Genomic DNA, 27,892 nt, shown 5'->3' with positions numbered 1-27,892 from the left:
TACATGTGTCCCCAACTTCAAATACAGCTCTGTAAGTATTCATGGAGTGAGTTTCATTTGACAGGAGATAATGGTATATATAGAGATACAAATAGACTGGAAGATATTACTATTGTGATTTCATGACTTTGAGGACATGCAGTACAGCAGAGCCTTTTGCTTTGAGGAGATTTTTCCACTGCCAAACTGGTCTTCCTCATTACCACTCTGAGTTATTAACAAAAAGGTGAGGGCAAAAAGCACAACAGAAATATAGACATAGAAAAGAACACAGTCACCAAAGTCCTAGTAAAAAAATGTGTACTTACCTATAAGCATTAATATAATCTTTCCTGTGTTCCAGAAGAAAATCTCTCAGTTTGCCAATGTGAGAAATCTAAAATTAAAAAAGAAAGCCAACAGTTTATATAGATATGTTACACTCATGTAATGAATTTTAAATCAATAGAGAATAAAATGCAAATTGCAGAAAGATTCTGAAGCTACAAACTGAGCACCGTCGGTTTTAGACTCTCCTACAGTCACAAATTAGTTAACATTCCTGGGCCTCAGTCTCTCATTGATGGTTCCTTCTACCTCTAATTGTTAGGACCTATGACACTACAAGTAGGTGATTTCTAAGTAACTTAAAGATGAAATGAGATAATGCATGTCCAGTAATTACATAGCATGCATTCAATAAAGGTTAATTCCTTTTCTTTTCTTATAGCTAAAATTGTACAGCAAGTATTCCTTCTTCCAAGTGTTCTAAGGGACAGTTCTAAAGCTGAAGCTGTTGGGTTTGTAAATAGGGTCCATGCAGAGCAGCAGAGTTAAAGCAAAGATTCAGGGGTAACAATTTATCCCCACATAGCAAATATCTGTCTTTCCTCTGGGCTATTTCCATGGATGAAGAAAAAGAACTCAAAGGTACAGGAACAAAGCGTTGTGTTTGTGATGGCTGTTTCTAGTATAATAAAAAACCTATTCTAAAGCACCTGTCAGGTACTGTGCATGTAACTAGCAATTCACAAATAAATAAAAAGTGGTGGGAAGAAAGCTCAGACCACAGTCAACGGGGACAAACACGTTTCCAGAGGGAGAATGATTACTAGCCAGTGGCCTGCTGGTCCTCTGACGACATCTTATTTCAGCTTCCGACTCACACACTTTGCACTCGTTTTAAACACACATGGCCCCAGCCTTGCAAGGTCTGCTGAACTTTCGTCTCTTCCATGGAAATTTTTCTGTCAAGGCCAACCCAGGCTAATTTTCACTTTGCTCTGATCTTAAAAGGACTTCTGCACACCACCCTCTTGGCACTCAATTATTCATGGCCATGTACTCTGACCTAACTTGTAAATACACACTTCTTTGTCAGTGGCAGAACTATGCAAGGAGGAGCTGCTCAGCTTCCCCTACAGTTGTAAGCACAAGAAGAAGCACAGAGGTGATCAATAAACACTGTGGAATGAATATATGCCTAAATACAAAATAGCACTGATCACAAAAGAAACATCCATGGTTTGTCTGGAGATACGTCAGTTTGGGTTCAGCTAAATTTCCCACATAGTCTAGACTCTTATTATAAATGTGATTCAGAAAAATACCCTAAGGCATTGTAAGCAAACAAATCAAAGAAAAACAATTAAGTATGGTCACAATATTCATTTATTTCACAGATAGCAAATCAGGACTGAGAGACTGTCCACCATCCCTGACACTGCTCAACACTTTCACGTACATGGGCTATTTCTCTTCCCAATAACCCTGCTGTGCTATGATACCTACTGTTCTCATTAACCAGTTTGGGAAAAGCTAAGTGACTAGTCCAAGGTTACACGTTTAGTATGTGAGCTTGGTTTCAAAAGCTCAGGACTAAGTCCAAATTCAGCGTTTCCCAGTGCACCACCGCTGCCTGCCTTACAATCCCTGTTCCTGCTTTCCACTTAGGCTGCATCAGGAAATCTGACTTTTTTTTTTTTTTTTTTCCTTTTTTTTGAGACAGAGTCTCACTCTGTCACTCAGGGCTGGAGTGCAGTGGTGTGATCTCGGCTCACTGCAAGCTCCACCTCCTGGGTTCACGCCATTCTCCTGCCTCAGCCTCTGGAGTAGCTGGGACTACAGGCACCCGCCACTATGCCCGGCTAATTGTTTTGTATTTTTAATAGAGACGGGGTTTCACCATGTTAGCCAGGATGGTCCCGATCTCCTGACCTCGCGATCCGCCTGCCTCGGCCTCCCAAAGTGCTGGGATTACAGGCGTGAGCCACCACACCCGGTCAGAAATCTGACTTTTAAGTCTGTTGGGAAAAAAAATTAAGAGATATGCAAGCAAGGGGTTAATTGCATCACATACAAGATTTTACCAAGCTACTCTTCTGTTTTAAAACCTTCAATGGTTTCCATCTCCTTACCTCCTCCCCTGCCTACCAGGGGTCAAAAACTCAACTGCTTCCAGGGGCCAGGTGAACAGTATAAATGAGCAAAGCAAGGGAAATGGGTGGGTAGAATATATTCGACAGTGGTGAATTCTGGTTTCAAAATACACTGCAGTTAAAGGAAGCAGCTCTGCAGACTGATTTGCCAAAGGGCAGCCAATGAGTCATCTCAGTGTCTAAACAATGGGAAAAAGTCCAAACTCCCAAATGCAGCACTCAAGGCCCTTCACAACTCAGCCTTGAAAGTCCCTGCCGCACACCCTGCACCACTCCAGCCTCCATCCTGCACCACTTCGGCCTCCAAGTCCCAGGCCTTCCCCTCACTTGCATATTCATACGGTTCTCCCTTTCCCTGGAATGCCCAGCCCATCATTCTCTCCCAGGCAAATTCTTCCTCCTTGTTCAAGATTCTCTTTTCCTCCTCATACTCACCCTACACTCCCAGCTGCAGTCAGATCTCATTCCCGCATAAAATGCTACAGGTGCATCTATTTCAGCACCTGCTCCTTCATGATAACAATGACTAGTTCACAGACGGATTTCCCTTCACCAGACTGCAAGCTCGGAGAGGGCAGAGAGTCCTCTCTCTTTCCTCAGAGCTTGTCAGGCACAGTTCCTGGCACAAAGCAGACCCTCAAAAACTTTTACTAAATATTGAATAAATAGTCAGCACTGAATAATCCCAGAAGGATTATACCTCCTACGGTAGGCAAAATAATGGTTTTCCAGCTTCCCCAGTCCCATCCCCCTGTAAGATGTCCAACTCCTAATCGCTGGAATCTGTGACTACATGGTGTTACATGACAACAGGGAATTAATGCAGCAGATGAGTTAAGGCTGCTGATCAGCTGACCTTAAAGTAGAGAGATTATCCTGGATTATCTGGGTAGGCCCAATGCAATCACAAGGCTCGGTAGATGTGGAAGTGGGAGGCAGAAGGAGAATGAGAGTAAGGCAGTGTGAGAAAGACTCATTCCAATGTTGCTGGTTTTGCAGATGGGGAAAGGAAGCCAAGGAATGTGGGCAGCCTCTAGAAGCTGGAAAGGACAGGGCAATGGGCCTTCCTTAGAGCCTCCAGAAAAGAACACAGTCCTGCCAACACCTTGATTTTAGCTCAGGGAGTCCCATTTTGGACACCTGACTTACAGAACTATAAGACAATAAATCTATGTTGTTGTAAGCCACAAGTTTGAGGTAATTTGTTACAGCAGCAATGAGAAACTAATACACCAGCAGCAATGAGAAACTAAGAGCCTTACTATCCACAACAGGTTTTCTTTTCTTTTCTTTTTTTTTTTTAGAAGTCATAAAGTTTTCCATACAAAGTTTTGAAAAGTCCAGAGGAATCTACTATACAGGTTAGATCCAGCTGCCACCCCTACTTTTAGTTAGTTCTATTCTACAAGGGAGGGATGGTGCCTGAGGATGAGTGCCAGGAGTAAGCAAGCCCCACAGGAGCCCACAAACACATACTTATTATACAAGAGGTTGCAGTTAGTCTAACAAATGTGATCCCAACTTCATATGCTCTGTAATGGGAAACTTCTATGAAATGAGGTTATTAAAACAGAGTGCAGCTGGTTCAGGATTAAATGGAATTCTTGATAAGAGGTGTGTTAAGTAATTACTGACTAAATAACATCAGCATAATAACTCAATACTTAACAGGAACACAATGTATGATATTTTAAATGCTAAGAATGAAACAATAAAGGAACATTAAGATTTCTTTAGAAATTCGAGAGCTCTGAATTTTCAATTAATTTCTTTAAAAAAAAACATGACAAATCAACAACAAAGAAAAAAGTTCAACAGATCTTTGATTTATCTACATAGGCATACCTAAGTCCCCAAATAGCATAACACAATTATCTCTGTAGAGAATGATTTGACTGTTTAATCACATGACTACCATTACCTTTATAAAGACTCTTGGCCAAGCTTAATCTATTTACTGTCAGGCTTAGTCCTATTTTTCAGAATAAACTGGCAAAGAGAGCATATTTTAGCGCATACAATTCTGACGTGCTCGTTACATTTTCACATTTTTAGAGAGGTTAAGTAGTTGTGCGCTTTGGATTTTTCTTTTTTGCAGATATGGGGTCTTGCTATGTTGCCTAGGCTGGTCTCCAATTCCTGGGCTCAAGTGATTCTACCCCCTTGGCCTTCCAAAGCGCTGGGATTACAGGCATGAGCCACCATATCCGGCCTATGTTTTGGACTTTAAATGTTTCCATATGTAGTGCTAATTTTGGAAGAGTCACCTAATATGATAAAGCAGGAATAAGTATATACATAAAGAGAATGCCTCTTCTAAAAAGAGAAAGGCCATTCTGGTGTAAAGTTTGATATGGAAATCAGAGTAAAATAAAAGTGTATTTTAAGGATCTAAGACTAGTGTCAATTTCTAACAGTTTTGGTCTCACTGAATGATGTGGGGAAAGGGCACAGGGAAAAAAGGGATCATTGGTGAACTTGGTCTGTGGGACCAAGTAGGTAACAAGATGCAAGGGCCAAAAACTGGGAGTGCTTTGGATGCTGAACCCATGTTTTGAGGCACCTCACAGGCCTGCACGGCAGGAGGAACACACCATTTTCACTGCTCTGTGTCTTTGTAACTGCTCTTCCTCTGCCTGGAAAGCCTTCCTTTATCCCAACCCCATTCCATCTTCCAGGCTCTGCTTAAATGACACCTCCTCTATGCCGCCTTCGCTAATACTTCCCTCTATATTTTGTAGATAACTGTTTGCACTTTCCACATTACATTAGAAGTATTTATCTGTGATACCCACTAGACTTCAAGTAAGTTCCTTGAGGTTGGCATCTCTGTCTTGTTCATTTTTGTATACTCACTAGTGCCTAAATGTTGGAAAGGGGTAAAGGGGGGGAAAAGGGAGGAGGAGAAAAAAAAGGAGATCCAACAGAAAGGGCTTCAAGATCTGATACATCCTGATGTACTAGGTGTATCAAAAAGGTATCAAATGTTATCACATAGACTGCACCTAGATAACTGAGTGAATTTTAAAAATGAAGAGAGACAAGCTAGAGGTCTGTGCAAATAAACAGTTCTCCTAGAGAAGTCAGTGAGGTGTGTTCAGAAGGTACAGCATCACCATGTGAAATCTACTAAGACTGGGCAACCTAACAGCTTCACAAGATCATGTGTCTTCACAAGTGAACAGTCTTCCATTAGACTGATGGTCTACCACGGAAAAGAGTTTTCACCAGTGAGCTATGGTTTGATTACACCACCATATTAAATATGTCTCCACCAGAGAGGAAGGGTATGGACAAAGAATAGAGAATTCTGTATTTCTAACATAAAGTGTAGTTTAAAACAAGAATTGAACTGTAGGTAAAAGAAAAAGGAAAGGAATGTAATATTTATTTAATATCTCCTCTATACTAATGTAAATGAGCTATTTCACTTAACTCTGATTACCTATGGAAACAGATATTCTTAGTGGAAAGAAACCAAAGCTCAAGACTGACCGAGCTGGAACCAGAACCCTTAACCCTTAACCATTATGCTGAACTAGTATGGGCTCCCTCAGTACTGTTAAATTATGTTGGTGTTTTTTAGTTTCATTTGATGTTGAAGTCATTTTCTTTTTTTTTTTTTTGAGGCAGAGTCTCGCTCTGTCCCCCGGACTGGAGTGCAGTGGCCGGATCTCAGCTCACTGCAAGCTCCGCCTCCCGGGTTTACGCCATTCTCCTGCCTCAGCCTCCCAAGTAGCTGGGACTACAGGCGCCCGCCACCTCGCCCGGCTAGTTTTTGTATTTTTAGTAGAGACGGGGTTTCACCGTGTTAGCCAGGATGGTCTCGATCTCCTGACCTCGTGATCCGCCCGTCTCGGCCTCCCAAAGTGCTGGGATTACAGGCTTGAGCCACCGCGCCCGGCCGAAGTCATTTTCACGTCCATTGTATATTGTTGTTATTTCACTAAAGAATCTCCTACTTAATATTTAGTGATACTAAGAAATAATAAATTTCATTTAGGTGTAATAATGATATTATGTATTAGGATTATGTTTTCATTTATCTTTCTGTTTTTAGAATCCTTATCTTTTAGAGATATACACTGAACAACTTACAAGTAAAATTATACAATGCCCAGGATTTGCTTCACAATAAGACAGGGGGAGGTAACAGATGCAACAGGATGAGTCCTCAGTTGCTCATGGCTGAAGGTGAGTACATGCTTACATGGGGGGTTCCTTGTGCTATTCTACTTTAGTATATATTTGAAATCTTCCATAATAACATGTTATTTTAAAAAATCTCGGGGCTTGGGCAGTGGCTCAAGCCTGTAATCCCAGCACTTTGGGAGGCTGAGGTGGGCGGGTCACTTGAGGTCAGGAGTTCAAGACCAGACTGGCCAACATGGTGAAACCTTGTCTCTATTAAAAATACAAAACAAAACAAAACAAAACAAAAAACCTAGCCAGGCATGGTGACGCACATGCCTGTAATCCCAGTTACTTGGGAGGCTGAGCCAGGAGAATCGCTTGAACCCTGGAGGTAGAGGTTGTAGTGAGCCGAGATCACGCCACTACACTCCAGCCTGGTGACAGAGCAAGACTCGGTCTCAAAACAAAACAAAACAAAACAAAAAACTCATGTAGTACTTTCTTCTTTTTAACATTTTTAGTCATTTTGAGGTAGAGATTTTCTACTAAACTAGGAACAACTCTTACTTAACAACTAAATCCCAACAATCTCTGGCTACTTTATTTCTAAGTACTTGCAATATTTGCTTAAATTCCATTTAACAGGATCAATGCCACTCAAAACCAACAACAACAACAAAACTTTCACTGAGAACTCACGCCCAGGCAGGCGGATCCAAAAGAGCTCTGCGTGTGCTACTCACCCACTTCTCCCAGCAATGCCCAGGAGCCAGTGACAGCATCATGGCTGCCCTATGGACGAGAAAACTGAGTCAGAGGGAAGATAAGGAATTTCCTCAGGGATATGTGGGTTGAAGCCTGGATCCAATCCAGCCAGTCTAAGTACCAGTCTTGAGTTCTTAACTGCCAAATTCACACAGAATCCTGGCAAGTCACAACTATAGTTTTCCAGTACTATATTTGCAAGGAAGCACCTGGGAACTGAGAAAAAGCCTCCATGTAAGCAATATCAACATCAACCTGTTTTTTTCTTTTTGTACTGCGTCTCTATTCAATATGCAGTACACGCTTGACTTTACCCAATCGTGATCACTACTTACAGAGCACCCTCCACGTGTGTGCCAGGTAGTGCATAAACTGCCTGATGTGTGCTCTGTGGTTTCCACCCCTCTATAACGATCGTATGAATTAGATGACCTCCTCCTGCCCCACCTAGTAAACATGGAAACAAACCTATGCAAGGTCATGAGGCTAATAAATGGAAGAATTGGCATTGATCACAGATCTGTATGACTCACAGTGTTCATGTTCTGTTTAGCTTAGTTAGGTCTGAATTTTTCTTCATAGAAATAAACTGAGCTTCATGAAAGTATTTGTGAGAGTATTTGTATATGCTGACTTTTAAAAAAATTAACTACACTTGGATACAGAAAGATCGGCAAAAAAAAAAAAAAAAATGTTTTCACTGATGGACATCTGTCTCCTCTGAAGTTGGCTACTACTGTTCCTTGTGTTTTACGACATGCAGGGCTTTGGATTGGCAAGCCCGTAGGGATACTGAGAAAAAGGTCCACAAATACAAGCAAGGAAAAAGAATGGTCAGAAAGACCAGTGCGTTTTGAGTATCAATCATCAAGCCACCTGAAAACATGGTTTAAACAAGTAATGAAAGCAATGCCCAGGATTGTTCATTCTCCCGTTTGAATTAATCTATATCCAGTTTTTAGCTTAGAATAGGCTGGAGGGCAGACGAGAAATTCTGGGCAAAAGACTCTGTGGGGGGCTTGGATGAATCAGGGTGGACAAAAGAAAGATGGGCATGAAATCCAGGGAGTTGGCCAAGGTGCCTGGGTTCTACTCCCTGCTTGCCACTTACTGTGAAGGGATTCCATATTCCCCACTGCTATGCATCGTGTGGAGGGACTTCAGCTGGACCAATCTTCCTGGCCTATCTCCCAACCTTTACTCAGTCTTCTTAGAGAGAAGAGAGACCTGTGTTAAGATCTGGAGAAGGGAGAGCATGCTGCCCTGTCCTCTTCTCTTTTCAGACCGGCCAGCCAGCATGGCGGGTGTATTCTGGTCCATGCTCCACTCGTATTGGGCCGTAACTCTAAAGCCAGGTTCTCCACTTGGCTTTTTCTTGCTGACTCCTGTATTTTTCTTTCAGGTAGTTCCGCTGAACTGGGAAGAAAGGCATATATTTTACAAGCTCCACTAAAGTTTTAACCTTTGCCAGCTGAAATTTTGAGCAAATTGCTTAATCTCCCCGGGCTTCACTACAAAAGGGAAGTGAGTAAAAACTATTTTTTAAAAATAGTAGTGGCACAAGTTAATAGTCAATTTTTATTGAGTGCTACATACTATACAGCAGGCACCAATCTAAATCCTTGCATCCCATTTGTTTCTCCTAACAATCCTTTAGGGTAGATATCATTATTACCCCATTTTGCAGATGAGAAGACAGTAAACTAACACATTCTGTACAAATGGCTTGAAATAAATTCAAAAATAAATTTTTGTTTGGTGTGTCTCAAACCGGGTGCCTGTGTGCCTTCAGCTTCCGCAAGTCTGCCTACAAAGATGACCCTGCTGTCCTATCTGAGTACAATTAAGTCACTGAAGGTCACATTTACCGGACCTGTAGAAGGGACATAGTGAGATCTAACTTGTTCAGGTAAAAGGCACTGTCTATAGCTATGGGCCAGCACAGAACTAACAGCCACAATCCAGGATCAGCTCCTTCATTAGGCTAATACTTAACCAAACAAGTTATTTAAACTCCATTCTAAAACTACAGGCATTCATTTGACTCATCCCATTCTTTCTCCAAAAATAAATCAAGTTTACTTTTTAACCAGCTATATTTTAATGAGGCGAATTCCCTAGATCATCAAGACACTGAAATTCTCCATAAAACCCATCTACCATAAAAGCAAATTCATTATAAAACAGCAGTAGTATGGTCCCCACATGAGATGCATTTGACAGGGGAAAAAAAGATTCTCTTACATTACCTGTTCTTATACACATAAAGGTTTTACTAGGAAAGACCAAACAAAATAACACAGCATCCCAATAGGCAAACAGTTCTCCTGTGAGAGCTGGTCCTATAAGTGGATCTACACAGTTGACATGGACTCAATACCAGGAACTACTAACATGGATGAAAGTCCCATAAACATATTACCTAGAGGGGAAAAACTGGGACAAAACAGAGGTTGCCCAAAGCATGTATGGTGTGATCCATTTGCGTAAAACATAGGAAATGCATACCTAGAGCTGTATACACATGTAGAGGGGAATCTAAAAGACTGCTCATCAAGGTATCAATGATTGTGGGTGGTAAGATTTGGAGACTGCTTTCTTCTTAATACTTCTTGCACTTGAAAATTTTTCTACAATTACTATGTATAATCTTTATAATCAGATAAAACATGTTATTAAACAATCAAAAAGGGTGAATCTTCCCACATACTTCCTTGACTAAAACTGTACATACCTTCCCCTTTAACCCAGGATAAGTCCACGTCCTCATGCCCAAGGCCCACCAGTGCCCTACGCTCTGCTGCTATCTCCAGATGCAAAGTCCTCCTCACTTCCCAATCCTGTCTTCTGACTCAGTAATATGTGTGAGGCTCTGCTCAGGTGTTACACCTCCTAAAGGCTTCCCTGCTATCTCCAGGCCAGGTTAAGGATCCATCTTGTAAATATACCCCTTGCAGAGATGTCACCATCTTGTGTGTTTCTGAATTGTTTTCATGTCTTGTCTGACATAAGCTGCTGAAGCATCTGCCTAGCCCAAAGTGGCTCCTCAATAATTATTTAATGCTCTACGTGGGATTTTCTTTGTTTAAAAAACTTTTTGAATTGATTTTCTATCCCCTTCAAGAATCAGTAATAGGATCCAATAAACTCCAAACATACTAAGGCAGCCACATACTTCCCATTATCCACTAGATGGCAACACAAGCATTAGAGCAGCAGTAACAACAGGACCTCTCTCAAAAACAGCACAATTTTTTCCCAAAGACTTTAAAAATTTCTCTGATTCTTTCTTTTGATCTGGAATCAAACGATTAATAAAGGTTCACCATTCTGTGCAGGATGAAGCTGAAATGAGATTGACTTTAAACATACATGTGCACCGCGGATAAGCTGAGTCCAGGAATATTCGGAAACACTGCACTCTAGGCAGATTCCACACAAAGGGAGCTCTGGGAGCATGGCTGCCAGCTGCCATCCCAGGCAGCAGGCCCAGCTTTGTTTTTATGTGTCACCCACAGAACAGCCTTGCTAGCTGTTCCTTCGTGGGTGTTTTGTGAATTACCCAAAGCACGATATACTGTAAGACAAAAACCCTGGTACAAAATGATGGCTTTCTCAAAGAACGACTGCACTCTGACTGTGGGGAGAGTTCAAAGCCGTCGGCAAGTGTCCTTTGCCAATCACAGCAGTGGTTTGACTTGCAACCCCCCTCACCCTTCCCAGGATGATAGAAATTCTGTTCTGCTGGCACTCACAACACTTCCAACAAAGACCTGATTGATTATGGAACACTAAGTACTGATTTGCATAATTTGCCTCTGCAAGAAACAAGCATTGTTCAAGATTAAAGAGACTCCAGTGGGTCCCTCTGGCATATTGTAAAAAGTTCCCTGTAACACAAAATCATTATTTTTTTTTCATTCAATCAGTGGACACAGCTTGCTGTTCAGTTAGTATGCAGCCAAAGGCACAGCCAGAAAACCCACTGCTGTATAACATTTGCCAACTACTGATAAGTTACAGTGATTTTCACAAGGATCAAGTTTAACCTGGAGCCCACTGACTAAATTCCGAGTCTAACTCCTTTCAGTCTTAATTGAAAAATGCATCAATAGCAATTACTAAGAGCTAAAAGTTTAGAAATAACACACCTCTGGAGCATGTTGACCTGCTGAGGTCACAGTGGGGACTGTCTGAGGCCTATCCCTGTGCAAGAGAAGCTCCCCAGTGACCACTCGCCCACAAAAGAGGCTAGCACAGCCACAGACACTCCACTGTGCTCGGGACCACAGCAGCGAGTTTGTTGAGGGAATACATAAAGGAACTGTTCCTTTCTCGCTTTCTTCTTTTCTTTCAGCAGTTGTCGAGTAAGCAACTCCTGTGGCTTGGCCTATCTCCTATCACTTTCCCCCTAATTCCTATTGAGGGGGACACTCTTCACCAGGCCTCACCAAACTCAGATGGCTCTCCTCCCTGCTCCTGCCCCCTCCTTCCCTGTCCCCTCCTGAAGCTCTAGCCTCCCTCAGGTTCCAGAACACCACTGTCTAGGTTCTTTTCTAAAACCTATGACTCCTTTTCTTCACCTTCATTCATTCCCCCTCTGCCTTTGTTAATCTCTGAAACTTCTTATAAGTTCAGCCCTTGGCTCTTTCTTTACATGTTCTTGCTGAGCTCACTCATTCCAATCCATAGCTTTATTTACTGTCTACATGAATTGTCCACCTGGCTGCTGCCTCCCTCCTGTGTTCAAGCTGAGTGTATCCAACTGTTTTTTAGACACTGCCACTGTGTGTCCCACTGATGCCTCAAAAGCAGTATGTCCCAACGGTATCCTCATGCAGCCACTCACACCCTCTGGCTGACTCCTAGTCCCTCCTGTTCTGATGGCCCCGAAGAGAAAGCCTTCATCCTCTCTAGATTCCAAGTTAGAATATCTTGGCCATTTTGGACTCTTCTCTCTTTTTCACTCCACAAATGAAATTGGTCAGTCAGTCCCATCCACTCACCTTGTTAAACATTGGCTAAAGGAGCTGGCCCCCCCCACCAGCTTCTGTTCCTGCACTTCCTGCAACCACCTGCGTGCCAGACCACAGAGCCTTTCCTTAAGCAAGCCTCCTCTTTCCTGCCCTGCACTCTGGCACCTGCTTCTCTCTGCCCAGAATGTCTTCATTCCCATCAGTCAACTTCTACTCAAAATTGCATGCCCAAGTAGGCTTTAAAATATGGTATTCTGGGTTCACTTTCCACCTTCCTTGAGGCAAGCTATAAGTGATAAATGTTAGCTGAATATATCAAGTTCTTTATTCCATCAGTCTGGAAATCTTATCAGAAAAAATAAATAAGGCCATCTTAATTTAGGAAAAGTATAATCAGTAGCTAAATAACCTAGTCTGGATTTTTGCTGAGAACCAATACAAATCTTATGGGACTGTGGCTTCCAGAATTCAGCATATGTTTTTTAAGAGACAGAGGAGAGAAAACACGTGCACAAAAGAGGAGACTGACTTTTCCAGTTCCAACCTTCTTATTTCAGGGAGTCTCAAGTAACTGACAATGGGGCTGGTTAACGGGGGACACGGTGGTTAACACTAGGTAGGTGGATTTAGCAGTCTAATTGCTCATATTAGCAACTACCTTTCTACCTGGAATGTACTGCTTCTTTTCTAATATTAAGCCCCTATCATCTTTAAAGAAATCCAGAAATTAAAAAAACAAAAACCTAGAATCTTAGTGTTGATGACACAAAGAACTCATGATTTAATTTCAAAAGTTGAGTGGCACTATATAGTGCTTAAGTTTCCCGTTAAACTCAATGCAACTTCCATTTTAAAAGAGTTCTAGGACTCTTACACCCAAAGAAAAAAACAAATGTACTCAACTCTTCCTCCTCACTCCTTCCAGCACCAACTTACTAATTTCATTCTAATTAAACATCCTCATTCTCATTCTTCTAGCTCCCCAAACTACAATTATTTGGCATTACTGAACACATTCCCACTATTTCTGAAGCTCCGTCCACTCCCAGTTTATCTGACCTTACTATTCGCCCAGAACAGGCTAGATGACACACAGAGCAGTGACTACCTCCCTGCTTGGATTCTCAAGACTAGCAAGGGTCTAGAAGACACCTGCTATGCCAAACGAGCAGCATGATAGGGCACCCACTGCCTCTCCCTGGCCATCCATTTCACCTCAGACAGTACAAAGCTCTTTCTTACTCTGAGTTGAGGTCAGCTACTATGATCCACCCCACCTGAGTCTTCTCTCTTCTCCAAGCTAATCATTCCCAATCCTCTCAAGAATTTTTTTTTTTTTGAGACAGAGTCTTGCTCCTGTTGCCCAGACTGGAGTGCAGTGGCACGATCTCGGCTCACTGCAACCTCCGCCCCCCAGGTTCAAGTGATCCTCCTGCCTCAGCCTCCCGAGTAGCTGGGACTACAGGTGCACACCATGCCCAGCTAATTTTTTTGTAATTTTAGTAGAGATGGGGTTTCACCATGTTAGCTAGGATGGTCTTGATCTCCTGACCTCGTGATCTGCCCACCTTGGCCTCCCAAAGTGCTGGGATTACAGGTGTGAGTCACCGTGCCCGGCCCTTGCTCTCAGGAATTTTTTATGTGAAATACATCTGTGGCTTCTGGCCATACTTACTACCTCTGAATATAGTTCATGGGCCTCCCAAATAAAATGCATTTTCCAGAATAGAATCAGTACTCTCTGTGTCAGCAGGAAGTGCCAAGGAAAACAGAACCATTGCCTCCCTTGTTCCAGACTCTGGGCTTCCAGTAATGCCGACCCATTGCCTCCCTTGTTCCAGACTCTGGGCTTCCAGTAATGTGACCCATTGCCTCCCTTGTTCCACACTCTGGGCTTCCAGTAATGCGACCCATTGCCTCCCTTGTTCTAGGCTCTGGGCTTCCAGTAATGCGACCCATTGCCTCCCTTGTTCCAGGCTCTGGGCTTCTAGTAATGCCACCTAAGGGCATGCTCACTTCCACGTCATTGAGTCAAGCTGACTTTACATCGACTAAAATGACTTTTTCCATGAGTGATGCTGATAAACTAGGTCTTCATTATATGCACATTTTTCCTGGCTTCCTGTCATTTGCAATTCTGTTCATTATGCCATTAAAGAGATCTATAAATAAAAATCATCACTCAAAAAATGAGATGAAAATGGGATAAAAAAAAGTAGCACAGAACCATAGAACCCTCCCTTAGACAGCCAGCTCAACTAGTCACAAACGCCCTAAAGGTCTATTTTAAAAACATTTCCTCCACAAAAGCATCATGGAGAGGCTTTGCTAACTACTGCCGTCTAGAAACAAATATTCTCCTCCCCTACCTGCCTAACAACCCAATCCAAAACTACACAATAGGCTGGGAGGACATGGCTCAGGCTTCTGAATCTTTGCTGGTTAATGATCACTACTTTCTTTTCTGTGTGCTTGGAAAACTTTCTTTCATTTGTTCACTTGACAAATATGTAAGACCCAGCATGGGCCAGGCACATTAAGGAAGGAGGTAATAAAGAAGAGAGGAAGAGGGGAGGGAGAACAGAACAAGAAGTTCCAACCCAAGGATCCAACCCAACTTTGCACTGCTTTGCGTTTCAATCCAAACCCCATCTGGTCTGGAGGCTGTGTGTGGAGGGTGTGCATGCATGTTGCATTCTTCTGAGTCTCCATCCTGCATAGGATGAAACCAGGTCAAACAGACTTGGTTTAGATCCTAACTCTGCCATTTACTAGTGACATGGCCTTGTGTCGCTTAACCTCCCAGTCTTCATCTCTGAGGTATAAACTTGAGACAATAATAACTCTGAAGACTACAAGTCCCTGATGAAAATAACACCTGTGAAGAGTCTGACACTATGTCTGGCACACAGTAGGTGCTCAACTACTCTAAGTTTTCTTCTTCATTTCATCATTATTTCAGTCTCACCCCTAGGGCAAGGTAAACTTTAGTGCATAAGGTGAAAAGCATACACAATTCAAGTGACAATTTTAAAAGGCCACAAGGCCACTCTGGACTTCAACACACTCTTGCAATAGGTTTAAAGCAGCCAGTGCCCCCAGCCCAGTGTTGGAAAAGACTGCCATTTCTTCAGCTGTGCATCAGAGGAAGCGGCTGGTTTGAGTTTAGGAGACAAGATGGCAGTGAAAATGCTAGACTCGCAGGCAGTAAGCAAGATACTCTTACTAGAAGAGGCCCTAGGGAACAAAACCAATGATGGGAATGGCAGATTTGCAAGCCCCATCTCACCCTCACCCTCACCCCAGAGCTCACACATGCTGGGTGGATGGCAGGCACGATGAAACAGGCATTTCTTTTCTGCCAAGCACACACAGTTAATCTCTTACCACTAGATTTCTGTGGGATGCACCTACAGCGTGCAGCCTGTCCCTGCCCTGCCCCCTATGCGTTCTCCTCCGTATCTTTTCTCCTGTTCCCTAAGTTTTCCTTTTTCTCGATGCTGCTGGTACTTTCCTGCACGGAACAGTCTTTGACTCACTACACACTTTTTCTGGGATCACTGCTTATACTAGAATTCCATGAGCAGCCTATATCCCCTTTGCTCTCTTAGAAGCATGAGTGGTGGATGGTCAGCACGCAGGCAGAGGGTGGGGAAGGCAACTCCAGGCACCCAGCTAGTTCTATGACCTTGGAGTCACCGGGTGATGCACAGTTCTCACCTGTGTGCTTCAAAGGTCGGATGGAAAGATCCCCCAAATGCTTTCCAGCTCAGAAATTCTAGATAATTTTTGGGTGTTCAATCAATTTGAAAGCTCCTACCACCAACCCCATCAGTTTCTTTCTACTTTTATGCTTTCCAAAGCTTCCAAAATCATTCTAAGGCTCCAGGTACATTTGGGATTCTCAGTTACTGAGGCTATCTGACTTAGGGCAATTCAGCTGCAGAACTTTGGAAAGTCTGCTCATAAGAAATTAAAAATATCATTCACATGCCAATAAGATGGAGGTAAAACAGACAAGAAAAGAATTACCTTGACAATTCATAACAGGCAACTAATGTGGATACATTAGAAATGTTTTTGAGTGAATATGCAACAAAAATGATCACAGCAAGCACTATTATAGTACTTACTATATGCCAAGAAGAATTTTAAGGGCTTTTTACAGATTATTGCATTTAATCCTCATTATAAACTTAGGAGGCAGGTACCCCCAGCATTCCTCTTTTACAGAGGAGAAAGGCCAAGTTAACTGGCTTGAGGACTCATTAGGAAGTATCGGAGCTGTATTTGAAATTAGGTCCACTTCATAGCCTGTATTCTTAACTTTTTCTTGCTCTTAAAATTCTTCAGAACCTTGACGAGAGGGGCGAGAAGAAAAAACATTTTACTCACATTTGAGTTCCTCAAAATATCAACTCTATCTTTAAAATTATTTACATATCTTAAAAAACAAATAGCGCAAAATTCATATTTGAGTTTCACTTTCTAAGAGGGGACTGTATTTTAAATTTCTTCAGTGGCCTTACACAGAGTCATGGACATCTAAAGTATAGTTCTTGACCTTTTTAGGGGCACAAATGCCTTTGAGATCCTGACAAAAGCTATGAATCTGATCTCTTCTATAAAAGAAATAAACATATACACAGAAACAAAAAACTTTCTGCCTGTCATCTTGAGCTTCAGAGGTTTTTGGTTCATGCAGATCAGGTTAAGTACCTCTGATTGTAAACAGTGTTCCCCTCCCACCCTCCCACACACACACACACAAGACACACGAGGGTACACTCTTTCTGTAAACATCATCTGCATAAGGAAGAACTTTCCAGCTCAGCACTCGCAGACATCTGCTGGCCATCAGTGGGGGGTTTGACTGCATGGTCGCACTAACCAGTCACACTAAGTAGGGGTCTGGGGCCTGCAGGTGGTGGGGAAAGACTGAGTGCACCATGAGAACCACCTACACCGAATCATCCAAATCATCATCATAATAAACTTCCAAATCATCATCATCATAAATCATATTGAACATTTAGTGTTTCCTATGTGTTGGACTCTGTGTTAAACCCATACTGAACATTTAGTGTTTCCTATGTGTCGGACACTGTGTTAAACCCATACTGAACATTTAGTGTTTCCTATGTGTCGGACACTGTGTTAAACCCATACTGAACATTTAGTGTTTCCTATGTGTTGGACACTGTGTTAAACCCATACTGAACATTTAGTGTTTCCTATGTGTCGGACACTGTGTTAAACCCATTGTATAGACTATCTCATTGAATCCTCACAACAAATAAGGAAACAGATGAGTACACTAGCCCAAAGGCATACACCTGGCAAGTTGAAAAGTCAGGATCCATACTCTGGAATAGACTCCAAGCCTGTGCTCTTAAATTCTTCACTCTATGCCTCCAAACTTGGGCTCTCTGAGGATAAAACTCAGTGAAGAACGAAACCAAAGAGGTGTTATCTGCAGCCTTCTGTCGCCTCCTACCTGCCAAACCCATGAAAACAAATCCATCAATTTTATTTAGCAGTTTCTTCAAAAGCATTTGCCAGATGTCGGAAAACATTAAGCAAACAAATGCATTTATACCCCATCATAGTACATTCCACATCTCAGGAATATGTTCACTCCTTTTTGTGTTGAAGAATTTTAAAACTTTAAAAAAATTCTAAGTCCAAAAAGAACTATGTCTTGTTCACTTTGGATTCCCAAAGCCTGGCATAGTTCCTAGCTCAACAAATGTCTAGGAACATTCAACAAACGAAGGGGTGATACATTTTATCAAGAATTTGACATTCCAAAATAAATATCAAGGAATGGCTGTACCTAAAATTTGTGGTCACTATATGTTAAAAGTTTTTTTTTTTTTTTTTTAATGTGGAATTGTTTCATCTAATTTTTGCAAATATTTTAGTACACTCAAAAGGCACATAGTCTCTGTAATAAGCAGGCAATAATTTATGACCTACAGTTTATATTCAGCAGCAACTCCTCCTTTCGTGAGGTGAACAGATTATCAGCATAGCATAAAGTTTGTGGCAACAAACAGGTTCTATCCAAAGCCGTCTCTTACTACTGAGGTTGAACACGAGCACTCAAAAACACAAAATCCCCAAAGACTAAATACTACCCTACTGACATAAAAAAAAAAAAAAAAAAAGCTTTGTTTGAATTATAATATCAGCTTATAAGGAGAAAACGTGGAGATGTCAATCACCAGTACATACACCTATAGAAGTGTGAAAACTACAAAGAAAACCGACATATCACAACTGCTCCCAATCTCATTCTCCTGGGGTCCTAGCGCTAGTTAAAAACATGTGCTAGGAAGATTAAAAATCACTTATTTGCAAGACAAGGGCAAGAGTTACATCAATGTAGATGAAATCTCCTACCCAGCCCAGCAAGTATGGGTCCTATCCACTAGGTGGTGCTCTCCACCACACTGTTCCTCAATGAGCAGTACCGTACATTAAAATGACAACAGCCTAGTTTTAAGATGATTTGTCTCTTGAGGATATACATTTGGTTTACGTTTCCACTGCAAAGTTAAAGTTCTTAAGATAGGTCATGCAGATCAATTGCTTCTGTAATCTGAAACTCAAAAGAGCAAGTAATATCTAAACAAGGGGAGGGGGTGGCCCTGAGCTTATAAGGGTCTCTAACAGCCAGGAGACAGTCAGCCTGGCTACCTCTAATCTCACCATCAAAACCGTTACCTTGTTCAGTTTCTGCTTCACATCAGCGAACAGAATAGCAAAAGCAACTTCGAGCAGCGCATAGCAAGAACATACGTTCAACAACCATTCTGCTTGATAGATGTCAATAATTTACTCTCAACTGCTTTGTTAACATTTAAACCCCAAAAGTAGAAATGTTTTTGCTTTATTCAAACTGAATTTTTTCTCTTTTAGCAAAAACAAAAGCAAAGGAATGAATGTTCATTTTATCTTGAAGTTCTGAGAAAGAGGGTTTGGTAACAAGATACATGGCCTTGCCTCCAAAGTCATCTTTCAACTAAGTGAATGGGAATAAAATGCAGAGTATGTTGGCCTTGACCAATAATACAAATGTCCACATTCCAAGCAAAAGCCAGGGTCTTGCTTCATCATTCCCTGTCCTCAAAAATATATAGATTCCTTTTTTCCTTTTTCCCATAATAAGGAAAGTCATTATGATCGTCTTTGGAGTAAACAAGGCAAGAAACTCAAAGCACTTCAATACACATGCAAAACAATCTTTTTTTTTTTTTTTTTTTTTTTTTTTTTGGTAGAGACGAGGTCTTGCCATGTTGCTAAGGCTGGTCTCGGACTCCTGGGCTCAAGCAATCTGTGGGCCTCAGCCTCCCAAAGTGCTGGGATTATAGGCATGTGCCACCACACCGGCCAGAAAATATTATTTCAAGAAATAAGTTACAGAATGGTCTAACAAAATCTTCTTTGCCTGGAAAAAAATGAAAAGGTAAAACTTAGTGGTTTCTAGAATTTAAAGAAACTAGCAAATTGCCAACAGCTTAGTTTTACAAAATGAGGGTTCATCGGCTAAAAATGGATTGCTACTTAAGTATTCAAACTAACATAAAATAATCACTTCATAACATTTGCTAGAAAAAAAAGTGTGAAAACTACTAGAAAAATAATAGGTCCTGAGCAGTATATTAAAGCTTTTGATTTTGAGACTCAAATTATATCTTTTCATTCTACATGAGTTCGTACTTTCTTTGAACAAAAAAAATAAGGTCCTGTATCTGAATTCAGCTCACTGTGAAAGCTTTACATGTAAAACTAGTACATGCAATGTAATCCCCTTTAACAGTTTTTCAGACAATTAATTAGGTAAAGCATTTGAAACACCATCATACAAAAAATTTTCATTCTTATTGCAATGAATTTCACTCAAAATCACATATCAATTTGTAAGTAATAAATTTATAATAAAAATGTAACACTATCTCCCCCCCACAAATACATATATACTTTTAAGAGATACACATAGTCATGTACCTAGGAAAGGAAAGCAAAACTTCACAATGTTCAAGAAATCTTTCGAAAGCTCTACAGCATTAGTTAGCATTATCTGATCAAATATTAGCATGACCGCTATTTTCAAAACAGCCCATATGTAACAATAGCCAAAGGGGGCATCTTCCTACACTTATACTATTACTCTAGTAGAACAGACAAATTTCCTTAAGAAATGGAGTTGTACTGAACACAAAATGCCGATTTGCAATTGTGAGGTCAATCTTGTAACAATGAGATTTAAAACAAATTTCAGATTAAGGTTTTAAATTTGTATTCATTCTCTATACTGTGGTATATTTCAATAATTACACAAACTAAAACATTTTCCCTCCTGTTTTTTCTCCAAAAGATTCTCTACAGATGCTTATTTTGTAAAATGCAGCTTAAAACTTATTGGACACTAAGGATTTTGTTTTTTACATGGAATCTATAAATACGTGCAAAATTTCTGTGCCCATAATTGGAAAAGGGCACAGAGACTCCTATAACAATCACTAAGGACGCTCTTAAAAACAAAAAACTTCATCCATGTTCATGCTGAATAATTCACATTTAACCTTTATTTTAAATTACAGCCAAAGTCTTTGTTTCAAATCCACATAAATCACTGTTCTTCTCTCTGCAAATACATTTTTAGAGAAAACATTATTAAAAGTTACATCTGACTTTAATAGAGTTTCCCATTTGCTTTTGCATGTTTATTATCAAACTCTAATCATTACATTTCCAAACTTATTTATACTTTCACACAAACTTCCAAAGTTTTCCCAACTTAAATAAAAACCCACAAAAACTGTGGGAAATGTTTTGCTTGAAAGATAAAAGCAAAGTGGTCCAAATGTACATTTGTAATAATCAGTGTTTACTTTTGTTGTCCAAACATTCAGCTTATAGCACTTTCAATATATGCATTCAACTTAATTTTCTTGTCTCTTAAAAAAAAAAAAAAAGCGGGAAAGTGTTTTCTTTCCCCGTTTTGCTCTCAAAATATAAACTCATTTAATGCAAAGCATTCCCAGATCAGGTATGTTTTAAACTACAAGCATGTCTAGCCTCAACAGCATTCATCCATATTATATACAAAATGCCATTTCTTTCAAAACTTCACTCTGGACATTTTATAAATCTAATTTCACTTTTCCTAAAAACATGAGGATGTTTTACTCTATCAGGCTCAATTAAAGTTTTAGTAAATAAAAATAACAAAAGAAATTATACCATAATACTAACGTAGGAAAAAGGATATATATTAATTTCATTTACTGAAAATGTTGAGGGTTTTTTCCTTGAAGTGTCTCTACTATAGATTTTACACTACATTTATTAAAATATGACAAACCTTTAACCTGGGAACAATTTACCAGTTAACATTATCTAAAGAAAGAGGAAGCATACTTTGGGTAAGTAAAACACTGGAAACGATTTATGCCGCCTTTTTTCGAAGCTGCTTAGAAAATGGCTGTGTACTTTTAAAAAATAATCATTAAAAACAGTCTAACGGTCGTCTTGTGATATAGTTGATCACAAGCCTAGTGATGCCATCTAATTCTAAAGACTGAAATGTGCCTCTCAAAAGGATCTATCTAGTGCATCCACAGTGTAATATAAGTTACAGGTAATGAAACTAAAAAGTAAGATTTCCTAATAGAATGAACATATTTTAAAGTTTTTATGATTGACAAAAGACTTCTTTTTTTTAGCCATTAAAAAACTAAAAGTATCCTGACAAGAGATTCTGGTTTTGAAGTATGTCACAGCCCGGTTACCCAGCCATGAATCTCAGTTCATTTTTTAAAATGAGGTCTATTTCCTGTAATTTTAGATATTTTAGAGTATAATTATTTTACATTTTTATGATGCCTTTGGGGTATCATTACAAATATTTTTACGTGTTTAAACTCAGGAAAGAAAAATTAAGTAATAGCTTCTCTTATAGGGAGCTGTCAACTCTCTCCCGAACAAAAATCTTTGTTTTAAAGCAATCTAGAGATTTATATCCCTAGTAACCATAGAAATTAATCTGAAGCTTTAGAGAAAAATTGCATAAAATGCTCTTTATTTAATTAAAATCAGAGCTCGTTCTTAGAAATAAGAACCTTCTTTTAAACAGAAAGAATTTTCCACAGAGTGTAAGTGTTTTAACTCAAGGTGGTACTCTTTGTGATCAATGAATCACACACATTTAATTGACTTTTGAATTGTGCGCATAGAAAGTTCAGTCCTTTGTGGGAAGGGATTCGCTCAGGGACTATACTCACTGAAAACCTTTCGTAAGAAAAGAAAGTGAAACACAGCATTCAAACAATGTTGTAGATTATCTGAGTGTGAGCAAGAATAAAAGCATAAAGAAAAGCATTTAACAATAACAATTAGGAGAATCACTCATAGGGGAACTCACTTTGTTTTTATTAGGAAACTGAAAATAATTTTCAGCGTGCCTTAGTATGACGATCCATCAACACATCATAAATCAAATTTCATTTTGTGATGACTATCACTTTCTATTTCACATGCTTTAAAAAAGAGACATGTTCTGAATTCTGCTTATCACCATATGACTAAGAAGTTTATTTCAGATTTAGAAGCCAGTCGAGGATGTCTGGGGCACTCTACAATGCTCTGCTTAGCCACTCTCTTCCCGAGTAGTCTGAAAAAAATGTGTGTATTTAAGAGATGGTAATGACAAACTCCTCAAATATTTTGAAAATGTCAAAGTTTTCAAGGCTTATGAAATTCAGATTCTGGGCAAATCTGCATACTTCCAAATTTAACTTACATGAGATTTAAAATTCATGGCTTCAGATTTTTCTCTGCATAATAAATAATTTTAAAAGTTAGCCACATTCTGATTCCCATTATTATATTTTTAAAAACCCACTTATTTGGAAAAAAAGATACTGCTGATCATGTCATAAAATATTAAATATCCATAAAGTGCTCAGAAAGTGTACTGTAAACACCAAGTAAAGTCAAACTGCAATATTTCTGCTTTCAGACAATCAAAGTCTTTGGAGAGGCCTGAAGTAGGTGTTTCTCCACACACGTTTAGGCACCACTAAAAATGCTACACATTATCATTTTCGCTACACAACCTCAATTTTTGGAAAAGGCAAAGGCATTTTCCTCCCACACTGCCCATGGCTAATTCCACGGTCCTACAAAGAGAAAATTTACTAGGCACTTAAGGGAATCAAGGCATCGTGGTACATGTAATGAGTTGCAGAAAGAGACAGAAAGTGATTAGGAATTGCAAATTGTAGGTAGTTTCCACTGTATTTAATAGACACTACAGCATATTCACCTTGGTAGTTCTAAAAACTATTACTCTATGATAGAAAAAAATTATTTTTGTTTAGCTGGGAGAAATATTGTTAGGTGGGAGAAATACTGATTCAAATGACGCATCTTGTTATCTTCACTGTAGGCTGCACACTTCCACAGCAACTGGTCCTCCAAGTACATATCATGAATTTTCACTTTTAATTCAAATTATAATAACAATATAGAAATCTAAAAATCTATACTAAAGCATCAATAGAACATATTAATAGTGGTTTAAAAATAACTGCAGAGCATAATGCTGTTTTGAGGTTTTTACAACATGGTTACAAAAACAAAATGTTGGTGTTCTACTAGAAATGTAGTTGGAATATCTTCATTCCCCTCTGTTTTTAACTTTATACATGCAAGAAATTATGAAGATACAACAGGCTCATCTTCTTGGGAAAACAGAAGAACTGGAAAGAGGTTCGTAGGCTTTCAAGCACACATGGTTTGAGTGTCTTTAACTCTTTTCCCTCTCATGCAAGAAAAGTCAACAAGGTAAATATATGTTATTTTTCAGTACCTCCATAGGCCATATCCCATGGTAGTATCCTTAAGGATTTTATCCCAAAGTCTTACACTGGGGTCAGGTAAGCTAGGCCTACAAAATTGTTTTGAGGGTTACATAACATATACATGAGCACACTGAGGTGACAGAGAAGACAAATGCTACGAAGTAAAAGCTAATAATGATCACAGCACCAAGAAAGTATGTATTAACTATTTGTACACTACATATTGTACAGTATATATATTTGGGCTCACAGTGTACCCTTGGTCAAGTTCCTTCTCCAGGCTTCAATCCTTGCTGATAAAATGAAGAGGCTGCATTCCCTGATCCCTAGGTCTATTCCAGCTCCCCATATTCCCTGGCTTCTTGCATCTGACTGAAGACTGAACAGTATAGTTTCAAGTGATTTTTCATATCCAAGTCTTCTCGGTGTGCTTCACTTACAAGGGAATGTATTTAGCATTCATTTCTGATGACTACATTACAGAGCACATTCCATATTTCATTGAATCTTCACAACAGTCCTCTAATATTCTCACTTCTCCCATTTTATAGGTAAGAACAGTGTGGCTCAGATATGTTAGACTTGCTATTTAATCCTAGATCTATCTTATTAACTATCCATGTTCTTCCCCTGATGCAAAAATAACAATATATTGAATCACATGCTGAGGAATTAACAATCGAGCACCAGGTTATGTGTAAAATGCTGTGCACAGTTACACACGGGTGGGAAGCATCTCCCTATCTCCATGGTGCCTGTCTTACAGCGCTAAACCAAAAAGCTGTGTGTCCTTAATTGCAAAAGGTCATTAGGTGCCCCACATGTGCCAAGAAATTAAGGCAAGAAGAGATTACAAAGGTCTAGAAAACAGAGACAGAGTAACTTTTAACCTGATAGCAGAGGAGGGAAGATCTGAGTGGTCTCATATAGGGCCCTGTAGAAGAAGTTATTTATCCCTTCCCCATCCTGCCCCATAAGGCCCCCGGATGATTCCAATGTACAATCAGGGTTGACAGCCACTGATGTAGAAGCCACAGAAAAGTGGCTAAGCATGGACGTTGGAATCAGACTGCCTGGACCTAATACAGGCTGACATTCATGAACTATACAGCATTCCAAACTTACTTAACCTGCCGTTGCCTCAGTTTCCTCACTTGTAAAATGGGCAAGATAATAGTACATGCCTCAGAGTGTGTGTGAGGATGAAATGCAAAGGGCCTAGAAAAGTGCCTGGCATATGTAAGTACTAGACTAATACTGGAAGACCTCAAATGTCTAGTGAAGGAATTCTGTAAGCCAACAATGTTAAAATGTTCTCTTACAAATGATGGAGACATAAGATGGCAGCTTTCTTCTTTCTTTTCTCTTCTCTTCTCTTTCTCTCTCTCTCTCTCTCTTTCTGAGACAAGGTCTTGCTCCATCACACATGCTGCTGTGCTGTGACATGATCATACCTCCAGGCAGCCTCAAACTTCTAGGCTCAAGCAACCCATCCGCCTCAGCCTCCCAAGTAGCTGGGACTACGGGCACGCGTGTCTGGCTAATTTTTTTTTTGGAGAGACAAGGTCTTGCTATGTTGCCCATGCTGCTTTCAAACTCCTGGCCTCTGGAGATCCTCCTGCCTTGGCTTGCTTTCTTTTATATTTAAATTGTATACTTAAATGCAAAAAAAAAAAAAAAAAAAAAAGATAATCTTATATTAGTCCATCTCCAGCACCTCCCCCAGACCAAATTTTTAAACAGGAAAATGACCTAATAAAATTCATTTTTAGTAAAATGAATTTTGTTGAGTAAACTCAAGTTTTTAATCCTAGTGCAAAGAAATCGAACAAGTTAAAATGCAAAATAGAAGAGCAGAGCAGTGGCACTATCTGTCCATATTCCCATTACAGGCTCTAAAAATTATTCATGTTTGAAATACTGGGAAGGTGAATAAGAACATCTATGATTATCAGATAATGCAATTTTTTAATCCTATAGTTGAACTATATTTCCTCAAATAATGTACCTTCATTAAGGCACGTTTACACTTTCCATATACACTTTCAAAAACGAGATTTCTCTCTTTCTATAAATTCTTTACATTTCCAAGAGAAAGGTAAAGCAAATAATATAAGATCCTCCATTTAAAAATGAAGAAACTGAGTGTCCGAGGGACTTGCCAAGGTTGCCAATAAGCGAGATGAACACTGATTTCTTAAACAGCAACGCCAGTGGTAAGGTAAGGGAGAGGCCTAGGCAGCAGGATGAACTGGCACCCAAAAATCACTAAGGCTCTCACAACCTGATAATCCCCCATCTCCAAACACAGTCCAGTGAGATCCTGTGTCTTGGTTATGAGAACAGCCTCACAGCTGATCACTGTCTCCTGCTGAACCACACTGCAGCCAACCTGCCATTAAGTCCTCCAGCTTCTACATCTTTAAGGGCTCCTAAATTCACTCCCTTTCACTCACCCCATCAGCCTCACTCTTGGATTCCTCACTTGTGGCCCTGTGTTTGCAGTCTCTACCCTTTCTAATGCAACATCCACTCTCCCACACCACCTACTGAGCTTACCCAAGCCTTTCTGCTAAGGAGGAAAAGTTTAGGCCTAACATATTTGTGCTATTTTATAATCAGGAGCTTCTGCATGTCATTCTTAAGCCTTGGATGGTGCTGCCCAATCCAACCGTGGGTAGAAAGGCTGACATCTTCTCTCTAATCCTTTCTATGCTAAACAGCTGTCTCACCATGAGTCTGGGGAAAAAACTACCACCAGTCATGTTACACTATGGTGTCATGCAGGAGACTAAAATTCTGTAAGCCTTAAGCACTTCGGATGCAAAAAAGAACAGATGCCTGAAATAACTAGATGATAGGCATGGGAAGCAGCGACTTACATACCCGTCGAAGGAGGTAGGGAGAACTCCTTCATAAGGCCAGGACAAACTAGCCTGCATCTAAAGAAGACTTAAGTAGAGTGCCTAGACAATGTCAGGGTGGGCGTCTTCATGTTTTACGTGAAACAAACCCCACAAAGCCGGCGTTTCAACCAGAGCAGTTTGTGAGGATGATGGCTCCAAATCTAGGCCCTGGATTGGCTGTACTGGCCCACGGTGGACACTGCCCAGGATCCCCCTCCGGCTCCAGGGCCAGGGGCGAGGGGAAGACAAGATGACTCCCACACTCCCCAGTACAAGAAGGTCTCCTTCGTATGGGGTCAGGATAGCTCGACCTCCAGTTTACTCTCAGAAGTACAGGCTGAATTCCCAGGATTACTGGACAATATGCCAAGGAGGAGCACAGACTTCTGTTTTCTAAAACGCTTAGAATGCACCATCATGGCAGAAAAACCAGGGGGAGAAATGTTGTACTTAATCATCACTGAATGATCAGGCCCTGGAACTAGAACCTGTTACTTTATTACAGCATGTGATTAACACCGAAAACAGCAATAAATAACTAAATGTCTATTCACTCACTCAAAATCACTTATGTAACACTATGCACCAGAGCTTTATACTGTCCTACAAACATTAACTCATTTAATCCTCATTAATGACTTAATAAGGTTGTCATTATTTTATACATGAGAAAACTGATTATCCCGATTTTACACAGGAGAAAACTGAGGCCCATAAAAGTTAAGTACTGTGCTCAATGTCCCTCAGCTAGTACACAGTAGAACTGGATTGAAACCCAGTTAATCTGTCTCCAGAATCTTCGCACCTAACTCCTGTCCATA

General features: G+C 40.2%; 1 protein-coding gene across 4 annotated transcripts in view; it reads right to left on the bottom strand.

Annotated features, from left to right (window-relative positions):
* The window catches only part of STX18 (syntaxin 18), a 124,598-nt gene that overhangs the window by 51,500 nt on the left and 45,206 nt on the right, over nucleotides 1-27,892 (bottom strand). For all 4 annotated transcript variants that reach the window (XM_033213723.1, XM_033213726.1, XM_033213724.1 and 1 more), the window contains exon 2: nucleotides 309-376. In XM_033213723.1, the coding sequence (XP_033069614.1) occupies nucleotides 309-376 (68 nt within the window). The remainder of the gene's footprint in view (nucleotides 1-308; nucleotides 377-27,892) is intronic.

Source organism: Trachypithecus francoisi, unplaced genomic scaffold, assembly GCF_009764315.1.
Source record: "Trachypithecus francoisi isolate TF-2019V2 unplaced genomic scaffold, Tfra_2.0 Lachesis_group1, whole genome shotgun sequence".
In the NCBI taxonomy this organism is placed as follows: Eukaryota; Metazoa; Chordata; class Mammalia; order Primates; family Cercopithecidae; genus Trachypithecus; species Trachypithecus francoisi.
Note: the sequence above shows the minus strand (reverse complement) of the source record. Positions and strands in the feature narration are given on the sequence as shown.